The following is a 22,327-nucleotide window of genomic DNA, read 5'->3' on the forward strand; positions in this document are numbered from 1 at the left end:
TTGCAGTTGGTTGTTCATTTTTTGAGTGCGCTCAGTGGCAGAGGAAGCAGTGATTTATGGGTGGAGGGCTGGGATTGAGGGTCTTTCCCATCTCCACTGATAAAGTCTCTCATTTTAGCAGCTCCATTGGTGGGGATTCTTTTTTATATATAATTTAGTGAAGCAATCCCCTTATCGTGGTCTCTCAGCGTGTGAAGAGAGTGCTTATCTGCACGAGCCAGCAGACTGAAGCCAGTTCCCCCAGGAATGATCCCCAGACAAAGAGCCCTGGGGACTCCCGGCCTCCGGCCAGCCACCGCCGAGCCGCCATCAATAACCCGCCGCCGTCTTTTCTGCGCCTCGGCCCGGCCTTCCGAGCAGCGACCGGACAAAGAGAGAGGAATGGCTCATTTTATTACTTGCTCAGGAACAAAAGCGCCTGGTCGGGTGGTCAACGGAGTCTCTCTTTGAGGGCGAGGTAAACAGCGGCCTAATGGTGCGGTAATGGTTCCTGAACATATTTGAGCGCTGGAGTGAATGGGCCGGCAGAGATAATGTGGGAATTAACAGGCTGTTTAAACCCGTCCGGGTCCGACTCTGGATTCAGCTGGAAAGGTCATACCGCCGTTATCTCTCATCGCAGATGGCAATTAAACCGTCACCTGTGTGTTTTCAAGTCTTCGAGGAATACGACCTCCGGGTCGGATTACAGATCAGAACCAAACGAAAGTTAAAGAAACCTATAAATATGAAGGTACCACTTTATAACTGGTACTCTGCCCTGCTCTCTTATATAGCAGGGCAAATGCCCTGCTCTCCTTATATAGGAGAGCAGGGCAGAGTACCCAAAAATTATAATCAACTAGTAATGCTTCAATATATTTTTACTAAAGTAAGAGTACAAAAGTATTTGTTAAAGTCTACTCCTGAGTAACCGATCAAATTATAAATTATTTAATATTTAAAAGTTACATCGTTAGATGGAACAAAGCAAAAAGTTAAGTGGAAATTTTGGTATTTTAAGGACCAAAATGACAATAACTGATATAATAATGAAAAACATAACAAAATCTGGCAAATTTTTCCAAATCAGTTTCTTTTAATAAAAAAAACAAAAACTAATAAAATCGGCTGGTGTGTGTTTTTGTCTGGTGAAATTTTGATTAAAACATGTTTGTTTTTCATTCAGTGTGTAGAAAATCCAGAAATTTTACTCAAGTAAGAGAAGCAATACTTCCTAATAATTACTCAAAAGTAAAAAGTACAGCATAGTAAAAATACTCCTAAAAGTAAACTTTTTCCATAGTTACTTGGGTAAACGTAACTAAGTAAATGTAACTATTTACTAACTTTGATTGTAGAAAGCTAATAGTTCATAGACGTTAATTTATCTATAAGTACTTTATAAATTAATAAGTTTTTATTACACATTAATTAAGGGTGTGAAGGAGCCTATGGCTGCGTTCAGACTGCAGGTCTTAATGCTCAATTCTTTTTTGTCGTGGTCGTTCAAACTTCTAAATAAAGCGACTTGATCGTGATCTCCAGCGTGAACGACCTGAAAGTATCTCGCATGCGCAGTAGAGGGCGCAATATCGTCACACCTAAAGAGGAATATAAAAAAGTAGAAGTAGTGCTCACTGTTCGGCAAGTTAACATGGATGCTAACGGTGGAGCATAGTTTACGATTTTGAAGTTGTTGTCCGACCGGAGCCAGCACTTTAACAACTTAATCCTCATTCTAGTCCGCTATGGTTGTTTTTCTTCCCGCTGTGTGCATCAGGACGCAGAATAGTGACGTTTGTCAAGTGTCAATGACGTTCAGGTCGGATGAACGCGACCTGAACGTCAAGTTACATTTGAATCGGATACGTATCGGATATCCAAGTCGCATTAAAGGATCCGATCCATAGACATAATATAATAGACGGCTCATGGACCGCTCTCGCCTATTGTCGCTGACGAGATTTAGGGCGGCCATCTTGGAGCGGTACACCACTCCACTCAGCGTTATGTGCTTAGCAGGCACAATGACGTATCAGCGCATTTAATCGATCATAACACACTTTTTTGTTACTGGAAACCATATTCAAAAACATCTATCAAAGCTACATTTATAAACAATTGTATTTTTTAAGTATGTTTTTAATACATAGTTCAGCATATTTAAATATGCTTAGTGGCTATAACAATAGAATAGGAATGGAATATTCTGATATCGATGTATGATGAGCATTTTACAAAGCACACACCCGTTCATAATTTATTTAATAAATTATTTAGTAATAAAAATACATATTTATATAACTATACAAACACAAATAATGATTAATAATGACACAAATAAATAATGATTAATACTGAATAATATTAGATACAGGTTTATGTATGTATATATATATGTATGTATGTACATACATATATAGATATATGTGTTTTTCAGCCGACGAGTTCTAGCTTCAGAGTGATTCAGCAGCTGAGATTGAGTCCAAAATCCGATGCGAGATTGATCCGTGCTGCAATGAATCCGTCTCTCTTTAAAGATATTTCCCACTTCTTCCTCACATCGTGTCTTTAGGAAACCTTCAAAACAAAAACCTAAGATTTGGGAGCCAACTTACTTTTGACAGAGTGAAAGAATTACATATAAATATTAGTCTTTACCACCTGTGTAAACTTTGCTGGTGAATGTTATAACACAAGTAATATAAGTTTTATAATATACGTTACATTGTTTCATTTCTAATATAGGCTCTTGTGTCAGATAATCTAAGTCAATGTTAGAGAATAATTAATTTTTTTAGATTTACGGAATCTCAGTTAGCCTTCATAGCGGGGCTGAACCGTATTACACCAAGCACTGTAGCTAATATTAGCTGGTATCTCGCCGATGGACATAAATACAGTAAAGTAATATTCTAATCACAAAATATGCACAATAATATGTCCATCTTACTTGTGAAATGTTGTTTGTTGAGCCCTCACATCAATAGTCCATCGATCCGAACAACAATATCCCGCAGTGCTGAGGCATCTTCTGCTGTTTTGGTTGAGCAAAGTAGGAGGGACGACCGCTCCAAGATGGCCGCCGTATTTCCTAAGCAGGAGCAGCCAATGCGAGGTCTACTCTTATATTATGTCGATCCGATTGTTCAGACTGTGATGACATGCATTAATACGACCTTAACACCAGTCTCTGGTTACCTAGCAACAACCTGTAGCAGCAGCAGTTTAACGTTTTGCCTCTGTGCCTCATAACTTCTGAAAAGTAAAAAAAAAAAATAAATAGCGTGGAGTGAAAACTTCGGATAAAGCAGTAAAGTTCACACCAACAGTTTGGCAATATTTCAGATATTTAAAACAAAAATCAATAATTATCGACTGATATGAAACACTTACATTGTGATGAGTTTTTCAGTTTCACCACCGCGTTGTGTTGCTGTCACATTAAAAAAAACAACAAAAAAAAAACCTAAAGACACTGGAGATTGTGGATGAAACCTGACAAAATGTGAAAAAGATTAAGCCAATGTCGCAGGGTTTCGCTGTGCAAAATGTTACAAATGAAAATGTAAATAACCAAGATGGCGTGCCTTTAAAGGGTTTTGGTCGGGGCGTTGCATCACCAAACTGAACCACCTGACTCCACTCTGCAGACCTGAGTGGAGGCGGACAGCGGCCTGCAGGTGCAGCCTCTTGGACGTGCAGCAGCACCCATGAATGGGAGATTCAGAGCAAACGCCCCCCATCGGGGCCCGTTCTCCAGGCCCTCGACTAATCCCGCTGCCTAATCGGATTATGTAAATTCCTACTCCACACACACGGTTTTCTGGAAGGCTGCGTCTTTGAAACAACACTTGAAGGGTGTAAAAAGAAACAGTGACAATTGGTTAAACTGGACTTATTTTATCTGAACGGGGGTTGAAGGAAAAAAAAGAAGTGAGGAGTGATGGCTGAGATGGGAGTCAGACTCTGGCCTCCATGTTTCCTCTAATTTATGTGTGGCCCCTTGGAATCACTCAACAAGATTACCGGAGTCATAACAAAACACATATTGTTCGACTGTCAATCTGCATGTGGTGTTTTTACCTTTTGTGGGCCAATCAGGCTGAGTTTAAAGGCAGAGCTGCAGGTTTTTCTCCTGGTGGGCCGTCCACGCCTAATGTCAGAGGAGCAGAAAGGAATCAGTGTCCAGAACAGTAAGAGAACGTTCCGAACGTCTCAGTTTCACCTCAATAGGAGTTTATGACCTTCAGTGGGATCATTCAGGGATTAAATGACAAACAATCACCTTAAAGGTGGCCTACTTTCAGTCATTTTAAAAGTTGAACACAAAAACCTGATAAAATCATTTAGAAACCATCTAAAGTCACGACCTCCGCGGAGCAACATCAGTAACTCACATCAATTTATTCACAATAACAATAAAGGAGGTGGAGGTGGGGACTGAGCAACAACCACAATGAAGCTCCACCACGACACACGTCACACAATGGGGCCGCCCGGCTATAAAAGGTGGGATGGAGGCGCGCCGCGTCTCACCCGGCTCCTCTTCCTCCCTCTCGCTCCACCGGATCCAGTGACGATGAGGAGGCTCTGCTGAAGGACTGCCAGACGCCGATGACCTGCGGACAAAAGCTCTGCCTTCTGAGATTTCTGCACATTTCTACACAAACAGGTCAGACACATAATATTTTTAATGTTTGCTTTGGTTATAGATATCATTTGTAAGAAGTACTGGGAGGAAATTGTATTTTTCTTTTTTGAAAATTTGCCTTTTTCTGCAAGAAAACCTGCTGAAAATGAAAAATGAAACATTTCTCACTAAATGATCATGAATAAATAAAAAAACTTAGGCTATAAAAGCTTACACACAGATCAGGACTGAACATTGAACAAAGATGCTATTTTCAAAGATAAAAATATAAAATATGTATCTTTTTAAATTGTATTAATATTGAATATAAAATCTGTCTATATTATTAGATTAACTTGATTACTTTCGTCAAAGTGTCTTGTAAAGTGTAAACATTTATAATAAGCTGCATTTAAATTACATTGAAAGTATTTATATACATTTAGAGGAAATTTTATATAAAGGTGCTTTATATAAAAACTGGACTCATATTTTAAAAACTCCTTGAGATTAAAAATCTATTTTCACAAGCGAGTTGTGACAGCAGAACAGAAGTCCGTTACAAATAAACACCGTGACTCATCAACAAGACTGTCTTTAAAATGAAAAACTCAGGTTGTCAATCAGCTATAAAGTAATGACACACACACTGTGTTTCTGCAACTAAAATGGCTTAGAAGAATAAAATAATCCGTCAACTGAAGTTGGTTCTTAAGATGATTCAATGCTGCAAAATCTAATTTACACCAACAGAAACCAAACATATAAACAGAAAAGAGTCACATTCCAGTCTGATACTAAATTTAACTAAAGAAACTGCAAAGCTGCAAAAACACAAAATATTTTTAGTCTAGTTTCTACAAATATCTTAACTTGAAATGAGAAAAAAGTAACTTTTCAGCAAGTTACGGTGGCTTGTTTTAAGTAAATTATTACTTAATATTGATGAAAAATTACTAGTTTTACTGTTTGATTATTTCACTCGTAACATTTTCCCCTGTTATAAGTGGAATAATCTACCAGTTGAACTGGAACGTTTTATTATTATTAAGGAGTTATTTATTTAAAACAAGCTCATATATCTTACTGAAAAGTTACTTGTCAGTTAGTTTTGTCTTATTTCAAGTTAGTTAAAATATTTGTACTAGAAACTAGAACAAATAGAACTCTGGAAAAAATTAAGAGACCATTAAAATGATCAGTTTCTCTGGTTTTACGTTTTTTAGTTATATTATTGAGTAAAACGAACTTTGTTCTTTTATTCTATGAACTGCTGACATGTCTCAGTATTTAACTAACCCTTGTATTTATTTGCAGAAAATGAGAAATGTTCAAAATAACAAAAAAGATAGAGCGCTTTCAGATCTCAAATAATGCAAAGAAAACAAGTTTATATTAATTTAGAAACAACAATAATAATGTTTTAACTCAGGAAGAGTCCAGAAATCGATATCTGGAGGAATAACCAGGAGGTTTTCAGTTCAGTGCAGTGGGCTCTTAATTTATTCCAGAGCTGTATATTTGGTAAGATTAAAATTATCTTTACAAAAAGCATACATATTGAATTAATCTCCACTATAATCTAAAACAGATGAATAAACTGTTAAAAAGCTTCATTCGATCCCGTTTACCTTCCAGCATCATGACCAGGAAGGTGTTCACCAACACCAGGGAGCGCTGGCGCCAGCACAACGTCAACACGGCCTTCGCAGAGCTCCGCAAGCTCATCCCCACCCATCCTCCGGAGAAGAAGCTGAGCAAGAACGAGATCCTGCGCCTGGCCATGCGCTACATCAACTTCCTGGTGCAGCTGCTGGAGAGCCAGAGCGGCCAGCCGGCCGGCCACTCCTCCACCGCCCTGCTCAGCTTCCTGAGGGGCAACATGGAGCGGCTGCACTCGCCTCCCCGAACCTGGACCGCCACCAGCGACACCGAGGCGCCGTCGCCCGGATCCAGGAGCGACAGCTCCGAGGCCTGGTAGACCAGAAGAACATGGAGGACTTTTCAAACTGTTTTTATTTTTTTTACAGGGGAATAAAAACTCGCGTTGTGGAAGACGAGACGCGTCCCTCTTGCGACGCTGATTATTTATAAAGTATAATTTCCAGGAGCAATTTATACGTTTTCTGCATGGAAGTGTCCCACGTTTCCTTCGTGTCTCCATGTTTGCATCCCTTGTTGCTGGAACTGATTTAATTTTGCAGGAATTCCTTGTTTTCCAATGAGGAAAATGGAGGATTGTGGATTTTCTTATTCTGACTTAGATTAAATGAGGAACAGATGAAGGCTGAGCTATTTCTCCAGATTGCAAACGAGCACTTTTTGGTTTTTTTCTTTTAAAATATGGCAACTCAATCAACAACAGAGAGCCATTCTAAGAAAATAAAAAATAATAAAATCACAAGAATAAAGTCAAAATAATGCACAATTATATAATAGTCAATATTTTGAGAATAAAGTCAAAATATTGAGAATAAATTCAAAATAATATGAAAATAAAGTCATAGTATTACAAGAATGACTTTATTCTGGTAATTTACAACTTTATTCTCGTGCGACTTTGTTTGAGAATAAGCATTTTTATTCTTGTACTTTACTGTCATAATGACTTTATTCTCTGAATTTTATTTTATTTCATCATTTCTTAGTCCTAATACCTAATCTGACCTTTTCTCATTTGTCAAGTTTCTGAGGCTTCAGAGAAATCAGATTTCCTGTTTTTCTTCCTCTTTCTCAAAACTCAGCAGCGGATTTCTAATGTTGGGATGAAACTGACAATCTGCTTTCAGTCATTGCTCACAAATATCCGATTTCAAAGGAATTTTTGCTTTTTTTAATTTATTTTTTGTAAATAAATGAAATGTGATATGACGGCCAAAGATACTGAACTGATTGTCAACTGTGAGGAGTGTGTAAATTATCAATCTTATATGTCTTTGCTAATTTATTTTTGCTTTACTTGTGGACACATAGTATCTTATTTATTTTAATTATTTATTCAATAAAGGATTTGTTAATTATTTGGGTGTTTTTCTTTACACATTTTGTGAAATATTTACACAGAAAGAAATGGCTTCTGATGTTTAGCTCCGCGTCATTTCACTGCTCATGTTGTAAATCGATCTGAAATAGACACTCCTAATCTAAATGTAAATTTTTATTTTTTTGTAAATCCTGGCATATTATTAAACATTCGTCCTACTTCTATGAGAAAATCTAATACTTTTCTTTACTAGTTTATTTTATGTAACTATCCAGAAATAAAGAAACTAAGAAGGTAATACCCAGAATTTTCAAAAAGCAAAACCACTTGAATTTCAGGATGACAGCCATTTTTCAAGATGGCCGCCATTTTGAACGCCTATATGGTCACACTGTGATAACTGAAGCAAAGAAGAAAAGCTGCTGCTGCTTTGTGTCATCAAAGCTCAGAGGTTTGTTCCTCTGCAGCCATGTGGACACAAGGCTGACCTTTGCCCTTTGTCCGCTGACCAGAGGCCTGACAGAGGACCGGCTCGATGCGCTGCTTAACTTGTAACCCATGAGGTCAGGGGTCGCTCCGAAGTCAAACGTTGTCCAGTTGGTCGTTGTGTGGACAGCGATGCTGGAGGGATGACATCATAAACGCCGAGAACGAACGAAGGAATTCCTGGAAGAAAACAGAAAGTTTGACGTGAAAATGAAAACAAAAGTAATTTAAACAGGAAACCAGCAGCAGATATTAATACAGAAAGGTAGAGATAAAACAATAAACATGAAAGAAGACGACAACATGGATGGATGGATGGATGGATGGATATTTAATTCACAGGAAAGAAACTAAATTAAAAATAGCTATTTTCCCCCCCCAAACTTATTAAAATAAAATCCAGGCTTTTCCAGGTTTTTCCAGGCTGCCTTTACAGAAAAGTGAAAATTTTCCATAATGAAAAACTGAGAATGAACGACTGCTGTGGTTTTCTGAGTTCCTGTCTTGTTTACGGCTGAGCTGACAACAGCAGCCGGTTCATTTCAGTCGCCTGGCGAACATTTAGTTGCTTGAACGTCTATTGTGGCCGATCCTCAGACCAAACATGGCGACTAACTGAGCTGAAGAGTAAACACTGATCTGTTTACCGCGGGAGTTAAACTCTGACTAAACAAAGCCGAGCGCAGCTGGACTCAACGACTGGAGGGAAGTGACAACTGACCCTTTGTAACACTGTAAAAACACAAAATATTACCAAGTATTTATGGTAAAAATAAGTAAAATATCTGAGTGCACTTGAAATTAGACAAAACTAAATTATAAGTACTTTTCAGCAAGATATAGAAGCTTGTTTTAAGTGAGTCATTCATTAATACTGATGAAAAACTACTAGTTTGACTTATTTCACTATAAATAGTGAAATAATTAAAAATACTATTTCAGCAATATTATAGATTTATTGATTTAAAACAAGCTTATATTTCTTGCTGAAAAGTTACTTGGAATTTAGTTCAGTCTTATTTAAGATATTTTCACTAGAAATTAAACTTAAAAATACTTGGTAAGATTTTGTGTTTTACAGTGTAATCCTGAAAAATAAATAAAATCATGTAACACAATGTCATGATGAATCCGAGTAATGACTTCACAGTACATCGAGTCATTTCATAATAAAGTTTTTAAAAAATGAAGGAACTGGTTTATGTCACCACTTCCTGGTAATGTGACACATCTGTACTTCTGTGTACACTGCAAAAACACAAAATATTACCAAGTATTTTTGGTCAAGTTTCTAGTGCAAATATTTTGTTACACTAGAAATAAAACTAAACTAACTTGCAAGTAACTTTTCAGGAATATATAGGAGTTTTAAGTCAATAATTCCTTAATATTGATAAAGTACTGGTTGTGTTGGTAGATTATTTTAACATTAAGATGGTAAAAATGGTTGGTTATAAGTGAAATAATCTGCCAGTGGAAGTAGTCATTTTTTATCAACATTAAGGAATAATTGACCTAAAACAAGACCCTGTTTATTGCTGAAAAGTTGCTTGCAAGTAAGTTTTGTCTTATTTCTAATGAATATTTTCACTATACACTAGACAAAAATGGTAGGAATTGCTAGGATTTTGTGTTTTTGCAGTGATAAGCTTTGCGGTTTCTTTGAAAACTGGAATATTAGGTAGAAATGCTGTCATGGTAACACTTTATTTACAGATTCCTCCCAATCATGTCTGAACATTACGGTTTTTCTGCAGAGTTAGGAAAAACCCGATGTGTAAAAAAAAAAGAACACACACACAACAAATCTGCATGCCTCTCACTCGCTCCGCATCTTCCTGATTGACTATTCCTTCGCGAGCACGCGGGTAATCGTCTATTGAGAGCACATTTCCTTATCAGCGTCTGGCACGCTGTCTGAATCCGTTATCACAATGGAGCAGATCGGCGCAGGCAGCCCCACGCTCTCCCGGCTCCATAAAGAGAGCATTTCTGGAGCTGGGCGCCAGCCGATAGGCCCTGAGCTCTTTATCCCCTTAAAGCCAATTCACCCTTTGCATGTTTAAATATCTCAGCTCAACCCCTGCCCTTCCTCTCCCATCTCAGCACTCGAGCCACCCTCCTCCTCGTCCTTCTTCTCCTCCTCCTCCCAGTCTCAGCGGTTCCGAGGCTGAGCCGTGGCTGTAATCGACCTGCAACGTGGGAGCGGAAGATGCAGGTGCAAGGGCTGCGTGTCCGCTGCCAGAGGAGGGGAGTCCTCCATTGTTCAGCTGGACAGCACCCTCTCTCCTCTGGAGCACCCTGTGAAGGAAGCAGGGGGCGCACAGAGACAATCACGCACCCTAATCTGATTATGCAAATGTCTACTTCAAAAGGCAACACTCTGTAACCCTCAGCAAGTAGTGCAGAGGAGGCAGAGGAAGCAGCAGGAATGTGAGCAAATGCACGGTAAATTCCTATGAAAATTAAAATAAATCAGAAATCAACGATTTTTGTTGTTTCCATCTCAGGTTGCTGTGTCCCACCAGGGGGAGGTGTAGGAATGAAGACATTCACAATGTGAATAGATCCTGACTCGCTCAACGGGGATTGAATCCAGTATTCAAACAGCCATTGTTTTTCCAGCCGTCCCTGAATCCAGCGACAAAAGGGAATCTACAATGTTAATGAGGGGGACGAAGTGCACAGCTTTTAGGGGTTTTTCACACCTGATTGATTTGGTTCGATTGGGGACCAACGTTGGAACATTTTCTGACCATTTCAGCTGCTGCAGTTATTTCACACCAAAACCTGTTCCCCTCCTCGCCTGTAGGGGCGCTGCACCAAGAACCACTAAAGGAAACACAAAAGCTTCCAAGAAAAAAAAACTAGCGCAATTTCCTTCTTCACAAAATGTAGACAAAAATGGAATAGCGTCAGATTTTAGTGGCGGTAGGATTTAAATTTGGTCTTTGGTAAAAGATAAAGAGCCATTTCTCACACTAGCACAAGACCCTGGTGAGTTTGTTTTTGTTGTATTTACCCAGAATGCCCTGCGCTAAAGTTTGCTTCCTGCTTTTGGAGCGGTCTCCAGTGTGCTTGATGTTCACATTTGCTTTCGAACCAAGAATAATTGTGTTTCCACACATGATAGTTCGGTAGACTCGGTTCGATTGGGGACTAAAAAAAGAAAAGAACATGTAGCAAAATGTGGTGATTCAAAGTGGTGCCTTGGTGGAGCTGAATATAAATGTACACTACATTTTTCTAATTTTGATTGTGAATTTTCTAAAGTGAAACTAAATCAATAAAACTTGGAGGAAATGTACAAAGTCAGGTGTATTTTTTTGTTTATTTCCATTTTATTTTTCTTCTAAGGTGTTTTAATGCCTTACATAAATAAAATTTGATTGAAATATCACATAATTTCTTATAATGAAAAGAGGGGATTATCTGGTAATAAAATCTTACGCCACAGACTAAAATCAGACTGTATGAAGCAGCATTTATGCTAAATGAGTGTAATAATTATTGAATAGTGAATAATAAAAAAAAACATTCGAAACGTTAATGTTTTTATATATGTGTGTGTATATATGTATATATATATATATATATATATAGTGGGTAAGTCCCCAGTCTTCCACCCGGGGAGACCCGGGTTCGAATCCAGGCTGGGGCAAAACAGTTACAACAGTGAAACTGAGCTGTGCAGTGTGGGTCCTTAGGCAAGACCCTTGGAGCTATATAGCCTACCTCATACCATGAGAGACATTGATAAGCACGACATGCCGGCTCAGACGTCGCCCGGCCAAACAAGGTCTGCGTCAGGTGCTTTGGAACCAGAGCACCTTGATGACAAATGGGCTACTGGAACAAGACGGAAATGGGCGAGAGATGAAAACATGGATCTGTTGGAATGCTACTACTCAAGTAACCCTAGTCAGAGGGGTTACATGCAAAGACTGTGGGAGGAATGGTTACTTCGACATCCCCAGTCAACACTAACTGCCAAACAACTAGTAGCTCAGTGTTCCAACATCCGCAAACGGCAACTGCTATCACAACTTGAGATTGATGAGGTACAACACAAAGGGGAGGAGCCAGGACGCCAGGTCAGAAGGGAGTTAACTACAACTACCCGCCCAGAGACTGGGTATGTAGCCCCAGTAATGAACGAACCATCTGAGCTGAACAAGGCAGCAACTGACCTGAGAGAGAGAATCATGGCCCGAATGAACACCAGACAACCCCGACGCCAATTAGAACGGCTGAGTGAAGTACCATCAGAAAGTCTCATTGAAGATCTGAATGCAGCATTGAGAACGATCCCTACCAACACCATAACTGAAACCAATGAACTGATATACAACTCAGCATCGGTGATCCTTGAGATGCTTGGCTATAAGAGCAACCATGAGACCCAATATCTTATGAGGCTAACCACTAAGATCAATATCTTGATCTTAGTGGTTAGAGGCTAAGATCAAGATAACAAGGAGGGAAGTGAGCCAACTGTCAGAGCTCAAAAGAGGTGCAATGAAAAGATCAGTACCTAAGAAGTACAGCCAGATGCCCATACCTGAAGCACTCGAAACTCCAAGCCTTGGCCAGCCGCCTAAAGAGATACACAAGAGAGAATGAAGCCAGGAGGATTAACCGGCTCTTCTCCACCCAACCAGCTAAAGTGTACTCTCAATGGCAGGGTAATAACAACAGAGCAGACCCACCAAGGCTGGAGACTGAACAATACTGGAAAGGCATATGGGAAAGGGAGGCCTCCCACAACAGCAATGCACAGTGGCTAACCTCTCTACGAGAGGACCACAGCAACCTCCCTGAACAAGCCCCGGTAACCATCACTGTGGCAGATGTCCAAGAAAGAGTCTCAGGTATGAAAAACTGGACAGCACCAGGCATGATCCATGCCTACTGGCTAAAGAAACTCACTGCCCTCCATGAGCGACTGGCAGCTCAACTGAACCAGCTGCTACAGAATGGGACTCACCCTGAATGGTTAACTGAAGGGCGCACAATCCTGATCCAGAAGGATCCCTCAAAGGGTTCAGTCCCATCCAACTATCGGCCGATAACCTGTCTCTCTACAACATGGAAGCTCATGTCAGGCATCATAGCAGCTAAGATAAGCGGGCACATGGATAAATACATGAGCACGGCACAGAAGGGCATCGGCATAAATAGCAGAGGAGCCAAACACCAACTCCTTGTAGACCACACAGTCGCCCGAGACTGCAAAACCTGACACACCAACCTGTGCACCGCTTGGATTGATTACAAGAAAGCCTATGACTCACACACTTGGATCATTGAATGCTTAGAGATGTACAACATCAATAGGACTCTAGGAGCCTTCATTGCTGTGGAAAACCACCCTTGAAGCTAACTGCAAACCACTTGCACAAGTGTCCATCAAATGTGGCATATACCAAGGAGATGCTCTGTCCCCACTGCTGTTCTGCATAGGCCTGAACCCCCTTAGCCAAATCATCAACAAGACTGGCTACGGATACCGACTCAAGAATGGGGCCACAATCAGTCACCTCCTCTACATGGATGACATCAAGCTGTACGCCAAGAGCGAGCGAGACATCGACTCACTGATCCACACCACCAGGATCTACAGCACTGACATTGGGATGTCATTCGGACTAGAGAAGTGTGGCCGGATGGTTACAAAGAGAGGGAAGGTCGTCCGCACAGAAGGGGTCTCACTCCCAGAAGGAACAATAGCAGACATAGAGCACAGTTACACAAGCAAATGGCAACCTCGATGAGGTCACAAGGAAAGGAGCCACAGCCAAATACCTCCAACAAATAAGGCAAGTCCTGAGAAGCCAGCTCAATGGCAAGAACAAGATCCGTGCAATAAACAGCTATGCCTTACCAGTAATCAGATACCCTGCCGGAATAATTAGCTGGCCAATGGAAGAGATAAAGGCCACGGATGTTAAGACTCGGAAGCTACTAACCATGCATGGAGGGTTCCACCCCAAATCCAGCACCCTGAGACTGTACACAAGCCGTAAGGAAGGAGGCAGAGGACTAGTGAGTGTGAGAGCCACTGTCCAGGATGAAACATCCAAGATCCATAAATACATCAAGGACAAAGCCTCAACGGACGATGTGCTCAGCGAATGTCTCAGGCAATGGGGAACAGAGGACGAGGTGCTGGAGGAACCATCATGGGAAGACAAGACCCTACATGGGATGTACCACCGACAAATAACTGAAGTGGCTGATATCAGGAAATCTCACCAATGGCTGGAAAAAGCTGGACTCAAGGACAGCACAGAGGCCCTCATCCTGGCTGCCCAGGAACAGGCCCTAAACACCAGAGCAATAGAGGCTCAGATCTACCACACCAGACCTACCACACCAGACAAGACCCAAGGTGTAGGTTGTGCAAGGAGGCCTCTGAGACAGTCCAGCACATAACAGCAGGGTGCAAGATGCTGGCAGGGAAAGTGTACATGGAACGACATAACCAAGTGGCGAGCATAGTGTACAGGAACATCTGTGCCGAATATGGACTGGAAGCCCCGAGGTCAAAGTGGGGAACACCCCCAAAGGTGGTGGAGCTAAAATCCTGTGGGACTTCCAGATCCAGACAGACAAGATGGTAATGGCGAACCAACCGGACATAGTGGTGGTGGATAAAGAACAGAGGTGGTGGATGTAGCAATACCAAGTGACCACAACATCAGGAAAAAGGAGCATGAGAAACTGGAGAAAACTGGGGCCTCAGAGAGGAACTGGAGAAGGCCACAGTGGTGCCTGTGGTCATCGGGGCCCCCAAATTGGAGCAGTGGCTCAAACAGATCCCAGGCCTCTGGTAGAGGACCCGAGCTCAGAGGATGAGAGAGAGAGACCACCCGCGGAGGGTGAGAAGGGAATTTATTTATAATATTAATATATTTATAATACACACACACACACACACACACTATTTTATTTTTTTTGTATTGTTGTCTGTGGGTGGCAAAGAAAGTGCCTGACCAAAGTCAATGCTGTTTTGGGAAAAGTTTGTGAACCCCTGGTTTAGGGTATTTACAATATTGTAGAAAGACTAAACGCCACTAGATGGCACTGTTTCTTTAACAAATGTCTACAGCTGTGACAAAGTTGAGTTAAACAGGTTCCAGTATCTGGTTTAATGTTTTAAACAGGAGGAAAATTTAAATGTAGCTCTACAGAATGTGTTCCCCTCATTTTGCCTAAAATCAATCCACAGCTACAAAGAAATCGTGATGCGACTCTCCAGAATCCACCATGACAGACCCATGAGTCCTCGGGACGAGGAAGTCTTCTGGATCAAGTTCACCATGAGGAACAAAGGAGCCAAACACCTGAGGGTCCAGGCCCACGAACTCACCTGGTACCAGTACCACAGCCTGGATGTCCTGGCCTTCCTCCTTGTTATACAGCTGCTCCTCATCTTCATCCTCTTCAAGAGCTGCAGCTTCTGTTTCAAGAGATGCTGTGGGAGAAAAAATACAAGGAGAAAAGCAGAGTAGCATCTTTTTTATTTTGAGATGAGAATAAGCTTAAAATGTGTTGGATAAATAGTCATTTTGAGTTGCATTACAACTATTCATAGATTCAAATTGATTGATTTGTGACTGAAACAAGTTGCTTAAATTCATCTACATTTGACAAGTTAGAAAAATTAATCCCATTAGTCAAAATCAATAGCACACAAAACAATCATTCTCTCAAAACTACAGAAGTTAATTTTTTTATATCAGTTATTTTATGTAAAATTTTATAACCTGCATTTCAGTTTATGCCAGAATGAATGTGCTATGTTAAAATTCAACAGCATTATGAAGGGTGGGGTGGAAACAAAGAACATTTAACCTTAATAAAACAGCTTCACATTACAGCCAGTGTGTTTCTTTGTCATTGTTTCATCTTTTTCAGTAACTCTTTTCTCTGCCGGTGGATTTTAGGTTCCTGAAACTGAGTAAACACTTCAGACTGGAGGGCAGGTCCCAGGATGAAAACATTATTCATTGAACTCCCTGAAACACTACAGACTCCATCAAAAGGGATTAAACCAATATTCAAATGTGTTATTGTTTCTTTGGCCCCAGTTTCATTCAGTAAAGTAATCTGCATGGGTCATGAAGGGGACAAAATGTCCACATCTGAGGATTGTGGATAGTGAAGCTCATCTGTATATGGGAGCTTTCAGAACCAGGCAGCTGGTGCCCAAATCTTAAGATTCAGGTGCTTACCTCACCTGGATCCTATAAAAACTATTGTAAATCTGTTTTTTGGGCAACAGTGGACTAACTTGGAGTGTAACTGCGAGGGACGGAAACCCAAGTCTTGATCCAAATGATGTTTTGCTTTTAGATTTTGGACTAATTAGTATCTAGTCTGGTAAAAACCAGTCCATTACTCTTTGCTTTGCTTTGGATAAAGGGTCTGAACCTTCAGCGATTAAGAATCAATTGCTTCATTTAGAAAACAGAAAATCTGACCAGATCGTAAAAAACTTTTCATCCACACTTCCAAATGGAGAAATACTAAGCTGTTTTTCTATGCCTTTAAAATTAAGACTACAAACACTCACCTATCATTTGGCTATTTATTGGTCTTTATTTCAGAAATTTTTCAAGGGGACAAATAACAGATTTCTTCTTTTTTCATATTCTCAACAGTTTTTATCAGGCGAGTCTGTTATCTTACATTATTCCGTACAAAGAGCAGCAAGTCAGAGTTCATTTGGTTAATCAGTATCTTAAAGCTGCAGATGTTAAAAACACCGAAGCTGGTTTATCACACATGCACCATGGAGCTGCGTCTCTCCGTCTGCGTCCTGCTGCTGTTTTGTGCTGCAGAAAACTCAAATGGAGGGAAGATTTTGGTGTGGTACAGTGAGGCCAGTCACTGGATCAACATGAAGCCCCTACTGGAGACATTGGTGGACAGAGGACACCAGGTGACGGTCCTGGTCCCAAGCACATCGCTGTTCATGAACAGCAGCGAACCATCTCGCTTCCAGTACGAACCTTTTGATGTCGACGTCTCATTTGAAGATTTAGAAAAATTTTTTGAAACTATTATTCACTTCTTCATGTATGAGATGGATTTTATGAACCCCTTTGAAATTTACGTAACATTTTATGATTTAATGAAGAACAATAAGAACATTACTTTTAAGTTTTTGGATGGCGTTGTGAAATCAGAACCCATCATGAAGAAGCTGAAAGAGGGAAACTACGACTTGTTATTTGCTGATCCGATCTACAGCGGAGGCGACCTGACTGCAGACATTTTGGGAATTCCTCTCGTCCTTTCTTTGTGTTTTTCCTTAGGAAACAACTTGGAGAGGATGTGTGGTCAGCTTCCTGCTCCACCATCCTTCGTCCCCGGTGCTGCTAGCAAACTTACAGACAAGATGGACTTCTCAGAGAGACTGTCGAACGTCCTCTTCTACGCTCTGCAGGACGTCATGATGGAACAAATTCTGTGGAAAGAAATTGACAAATATTACTCTGAAATCAGAGGTAAGCAACTCATTAGTAATTTCGGAGTATTCAAATTAGAAATACAAAGTTTTTTTAATATAGACTTGTAAACATTATTTCCAATCAATTAACTAATAAAATCCTCTCAGACATTCTTTTAGTGTTGTAGTTTAGTCGCCATCCTGAAGAGGGCGCCGCTGGTCATCGAGCCCATTGATAAAGAATTAAAGATGGCAGCACTGTCCCAGAACAGCATATTATGTGGTTCTGTTTTGAAATATAAAGATTTAACAAGCTTCTTAAGTTTTATCTTTAGTAGCGCTCAGTCAGCCATGCTGCGTGGCGGAGCAGCGGGTAGTGAAAACAAGATGCGAGGGCATAACGCGTAAAATTTTAACGTGACGTTAAAAGACATGATGCTAATAAGCTGATGGTCGTTAGTTAATGCGCTTCACGGAGCAAAGTTTTAATATTCCTTCAAGAGTGAGACATGTTTTTGTTAATGGGGATTTAAGTATTTCCCATATTCTTTTCATATTTTATTTTTTCTATTTAGCAACCTTTGAGGTTTGTATTTTATTACATCTTATAAATATGTAAGTTTAATAACGCGAGAAAATCGCAATGTTCTGTGTACTAATTTAGCAATACAGACTAGGATTTAATGATTTTCTTTTATTAAAGTCAGCTTATTTTTGAAAAATTTAACCCTTTATGTTATGGAAACCGCCCTCTCGGTGCAAGAGAAAACTCAGGTTTTAAAGGAAATGACTGCTTACCAATAAGATCAATCAACTTTAGATTAGCTCATTGATCAATACTTTGCAACTCTAATTAATTTAGTACAAAAAAAACTTAGAAACTTTAAAATCGTTGCTATTTGTTGTGTCCGCTGCATCAGGAACACCCACCAGTGCCTGTGAGTTGATGGGAAAGGCAGATATCTGGTTGATGAGAACCTACTGGGATTTTGATTTTCCTCGTCCACTCCTCCCCAACTTTAAATTTGTTGGAGGGATCCACTGCAAACCAGCTAAACCTTTGCCAGAGGTGAGGTTATAATCCACCATTTCAAATGTGTTAAGTTTTTAAATAAATAAATCATCACAAACAAAATACAGAATAAAAGCCAACTAACTGGCCTCATGACTGAAAAATGTGGTTATGTTGCAGGAAATGGAAGAGTTTGTCCAAAGCTCTGGAGATGCTGGGATTGTCGTCTTCTCTTTAGGATCGATGGTCAAGAACGTATCCACAGAAAAGGCGAATATGATCGCCTCAGCGCTCGCTCAGCTTCCACAAAAGGTCAAGAATATACAGATAAGATTTTCTATTTAAATCATTGTAGATAATATTTATCTAACTTCCAAATGTAGAGGTATGACAAACAACAACATGTCTGACTTACACATACTTTGTTTGAAAAACAAAATACATCAAAACTTGATTAAAAACAAAAACTTGCTTTGACCATTTTTAGGTGCTGTGGAGATACAGTGGCCAGAAACCCGAGACTCTGGGTTCCAACACCAGATTATACGACTGGATCCCACAGAACGACCTGCTTGGTGGGTAAATAATAGCATCCATCACATTTTAGCATTATTAGTGCTAAAATGTACATCAATGAGATGAACAGAAACACCACTCTGCAACGACAATTATAGCACTGCTCTAAATGTTTCCAAATGTTTCAAATGAAAATTGTTATTTGGCCTTAGCTTCTGATTGCTACACAAATGGATTTTAGCTTAGTTTGGTTTGCAAAGATTCATTATTTTGATCCAAAGAAGTAGCTCAGAAGAGATGTAAGAATCTGTAGTTATGCTGTTATTAAAAAAATGTTTCATGTAACCTTAAATAGCAGCTAGTTTTATTTGATCCATAATTTTCATAAAAATTAATAATGAATGTTTGATAACGTTGTTTTCAGGTCATCCTAAAACCAAAGCTTTCATCACTCACGGTGGAGCAAACGGGATCTATGAGGCCATCTACCACGGCGTTCCCATGGTGGGAATCCCAATGTTCGGGGACCAACCAGACAACATGGTGCACATGGAGGCCAAAGGAGCTGCAGTTACTGTTAAATTTAACTTTATGACAACTGAGAGCCTCAGAGACGCCGTAAACATGGTGATCAACAACAAATCGTAAGTTTTGTTTTCTTATGTGCCATTTACAAATTTTAAACAAAAAACTATTGGTTTGATCATCATTCCTGATGAGTTGAAGAGGGAATGTAGAATGCTGAGTTATGGTGTAAAGCAGTTAGATGTATCATATGCAGCTGAGGCCTGTGGGCCATTTGTGACTCTTGGAATAATAATGTGCATTTCATTATCAAAACTTAGTAACGATACAAATTTAGCCTTATAGGCAGTATATGAGGGTGAAAACTTTTTTTGGGTAACACTTTATTTGAGACATAAATTTGTTATAAAAGTATTACTGATTAAACTTTAGCTTCAATAACAAACTACATAATTTTTAAAGTTTAATCAGTAATACTTTTATAACAAATTTATGTCAGATCATGATTTCTTGGTTAATGTCAAGTTGTCATTACAAAGACATTTTGAATCATGTCAACTTTGTATTAAAAATTACATTATTTACCAAATGACACTTTATGACAGCAGTCATAAATATTCATGAAGACTTGCTTATTATATTCATGACAGGTGTTGTGTCATGTTTATGACGGTGTCATGACAGTCTTATTCACAACCCATCAAATAAAGTGTTACCCTTTTTTGTTTTAATTTTGGTGTAAAATGTGCACTAACCTGAGAATTTAAAACCTTATGTCCAACATAAAATATTTGGTTTATAGTAAATAGTATCACAAATATCAAGCATAATTTACACAAATGTAAACTTGGAAACAACTATTCATTAAACATAGTAAAATATTGTAACCAATGTCTTTTTCCCTCCTCATCCACAGCTACAAAGAACAGGTGATGCGACTCTCCAGAATCCACCATGACAGACCCATGAGTCCTCGGGACGAGGCCGTCTTCTGGATCGAGTTCACCATGAGGAACAAAGGAGCCAAACACCTGAGGGTCCAGGCCCACGAACTCACCTGGTACCAGTACCACAGCCTGGACGTCCTGGCCTTCTTCCTTGTTATAGATCTGCTCCTCATCTTCATCCTCTTCAAGAGCTGCAGCTTCTGTTTCAAGAGATGCTGCAGCAGAAAAAAGACAAAAAGAAAAGCAGAGTAAAACAAAAGAAAAAGATGAATCCCTTTTGTACAATAAAATCTAAAAAAAATAAAAAGACGTTTGCTTGTGTTGTTCATAGCAATGTCTCATTTTTTAAGTATATATACTTAAAATTATGAATTCTTAATAAAAATGAAAGAAAAATAAGTATTTCCTTAAAGGTTTATTCCAAGATTTGATCTGAACTGTCTTGATAACACCGGTGTCCTCACGAAAGCTTTCCAACGGCGACAGTAAAGGAGTTAAACAGCTTCACATTACAACCACCGGTGTGTTTCCTTCGTCATTGTTTCATCTTTTTCAGTAACTCTCTTCTCTGCTGGGGAATCTTGAGTTTCTGCCTCCTCTTTGGCTCTAATCTGAAACAGTTAAACTGAGTAAACACTTCTGACTGGAGGGCAGGTCCCAGGATGAAAACATTATTCATTGAACACCCTGAAACACTACAGACTACCAAAAGGGATTAAACCAATATTCAAATGTGTTGTTTCTTTAGACCCAGTTTCATTCAGTAAAGTAATCTGCATGGGTCATGAAAGGGACAAACTGCCCACATTTGAGGATTTCTAAGACTTTAGGTGCTGAAACAATCAGAAGTGACATTTCCCTAGAAACACTGATTCCCAAAAACTCCTGAATATTCACAAACCACAGATAACTCTCCACCGACTGTCTAAACAAAATCACGATAAGCTGACAAGTAAATTGAGTTCCTTGCTCAGGTTGGACTCTGCCAATCAAAGTAGTTCAAGTATCTTGGTTTCTTGATCCCAACTGAGCCAAAAAGTTAAGTTCTCACTTCACTGGTCCATGTAGGTTCCAAGTCTAACAACTGATCTTTAGATATGGATCGTGGCCAGAAGAATGAGCTCCCAGTTGATGAATAAAAGTGTTTTCTCTATACGGTGGCTGGACTCAACCTCAGCGATGAGGTTAGAAACTTGTCGTCTTAGTAAAACCATAAGCAGAGATGCTGCTTTTCATATTCTTCTGTTTTGTTTGCTTTTGTTTAAAATTTACTTAGTTTGTGTATAACTCGTTTATTCTTTTATTACATCAATAAAGTCAAACTACTGCTGCTCATAATCCCAAGAGGGAGCTGAGGAAGTTCAAACATTTGCTTTGAGAATCATAAACTAATGAGGACACATGACCAAACGAAAAATCAACCACTAAAAGATAATTTGCTGTCGATAGTGGAAGCGGAGGCGTAAAATTTGACAGGTAATCTTCCTTGGTCAATTTCAGAAAATAGTTTCTTTTTAGCACTTTTTCACAACCTGATAAAAGGTATTCACTCTCCTGTTGTAGCCAGACAGATTTATGCTTGAGCTTATTGTATTTCACTCACCTGGACCTCAGAGAGGAATCAGAAACCAGGAGCTTCCACATACAGATAAGGACAAAACTCCCTCCTGGGTTCAAAGGTCAATTTTTGTCAACAGTCTAACTGAAGACTGTTAGACTGGTGACAATATAAAAGGTAGCGACTCTTCATCTAGTTAGAACAAACACAGCGCTGGTAGGCATTCTC

General features: G+C 39.6%; 2 protein-coding genes and 1 long non-coding RNA gene across 3 annotated transcripts; 2 read left to right on the forward strand and 1 right to left on the reverse strand.

Annotated features, from left to right (window-relative positions):
* Positions 1-2,214: 2,214 nt before the first annotated feature.
* LOC148157629 (uncharacterized) lies at positions 2,215-5,067 on the reverse strand. Its single transcript, XR_015764250.1, has 2 exons — positions 4,522-5,067; positions 2,215-4,138 (listed from the first exon to the last, which is right to left on the reverse strand). It is a non-coding gene; the product is annotated as an uncharacterized LOC148157629 (long non-coding RNA).
* Positions 5,068-6,250: 1,183 nt separating this feature from the next.
* Positions 6,251-6,836, forward strand: tal2 (T-cell acute lymphocytic leukemia 2). The gene has a single exon (XM_014978209.2). The coding sequence runs from the start codon at positions 6,258-6,260 to the stop codon at positions 6,594-6,596; it is 339 nt and encodes a 112-aa protein (XP_014833695.1). The 5' UTR covers positions 6,251-6,257; the 3' UTR covers positions 6,597-6,836.
* Positions 6,837-16,554: 9,718 nt separating this feature from the next.
* LOC106922670 (UDP-glucuronosyltransferase 2C1-like) lies at positions 16,555-20,869 on the forward strand. The gene is made up of 6 exons (XM_014995279.2): positions 16,555-17,599; positions 18,462-18,610; positions 18,734-18,865; positions 19,041-19,128; positions 19,494-19,713; positions 20,511-20,869. The coding sequence occupies exons 1-6, from the start codon at positions 16,843-16,845 to the stop codon at positions 20,791-20,793; spliced, it is 1,629 nt and encodes a 542-aa protein (XP_014850765.2). The 5' UTR covers positions 16,555-16,842; the 3' UTR covers positions 20,794-20,869.
* The last annotated feature ends 1,458 nt before the right edge of the window (positions 20,870-22,327 follow it).

Source organism: Poecilia mexicana, unplaced genomic scaffold (assembly GCF_051168715.1).
Source record: "Poecilia mexicana isolate PSO_F unplaced genomic scaffold, ASM5116871v1 scaffold_9, whole genome shotgun sequence".
NCBI lineage: Eukaryota > Metazoa > Chordata > Actinopteri > Cyprinodontiformes > Poeciliidae > Poecilia > Poecilia mexicana.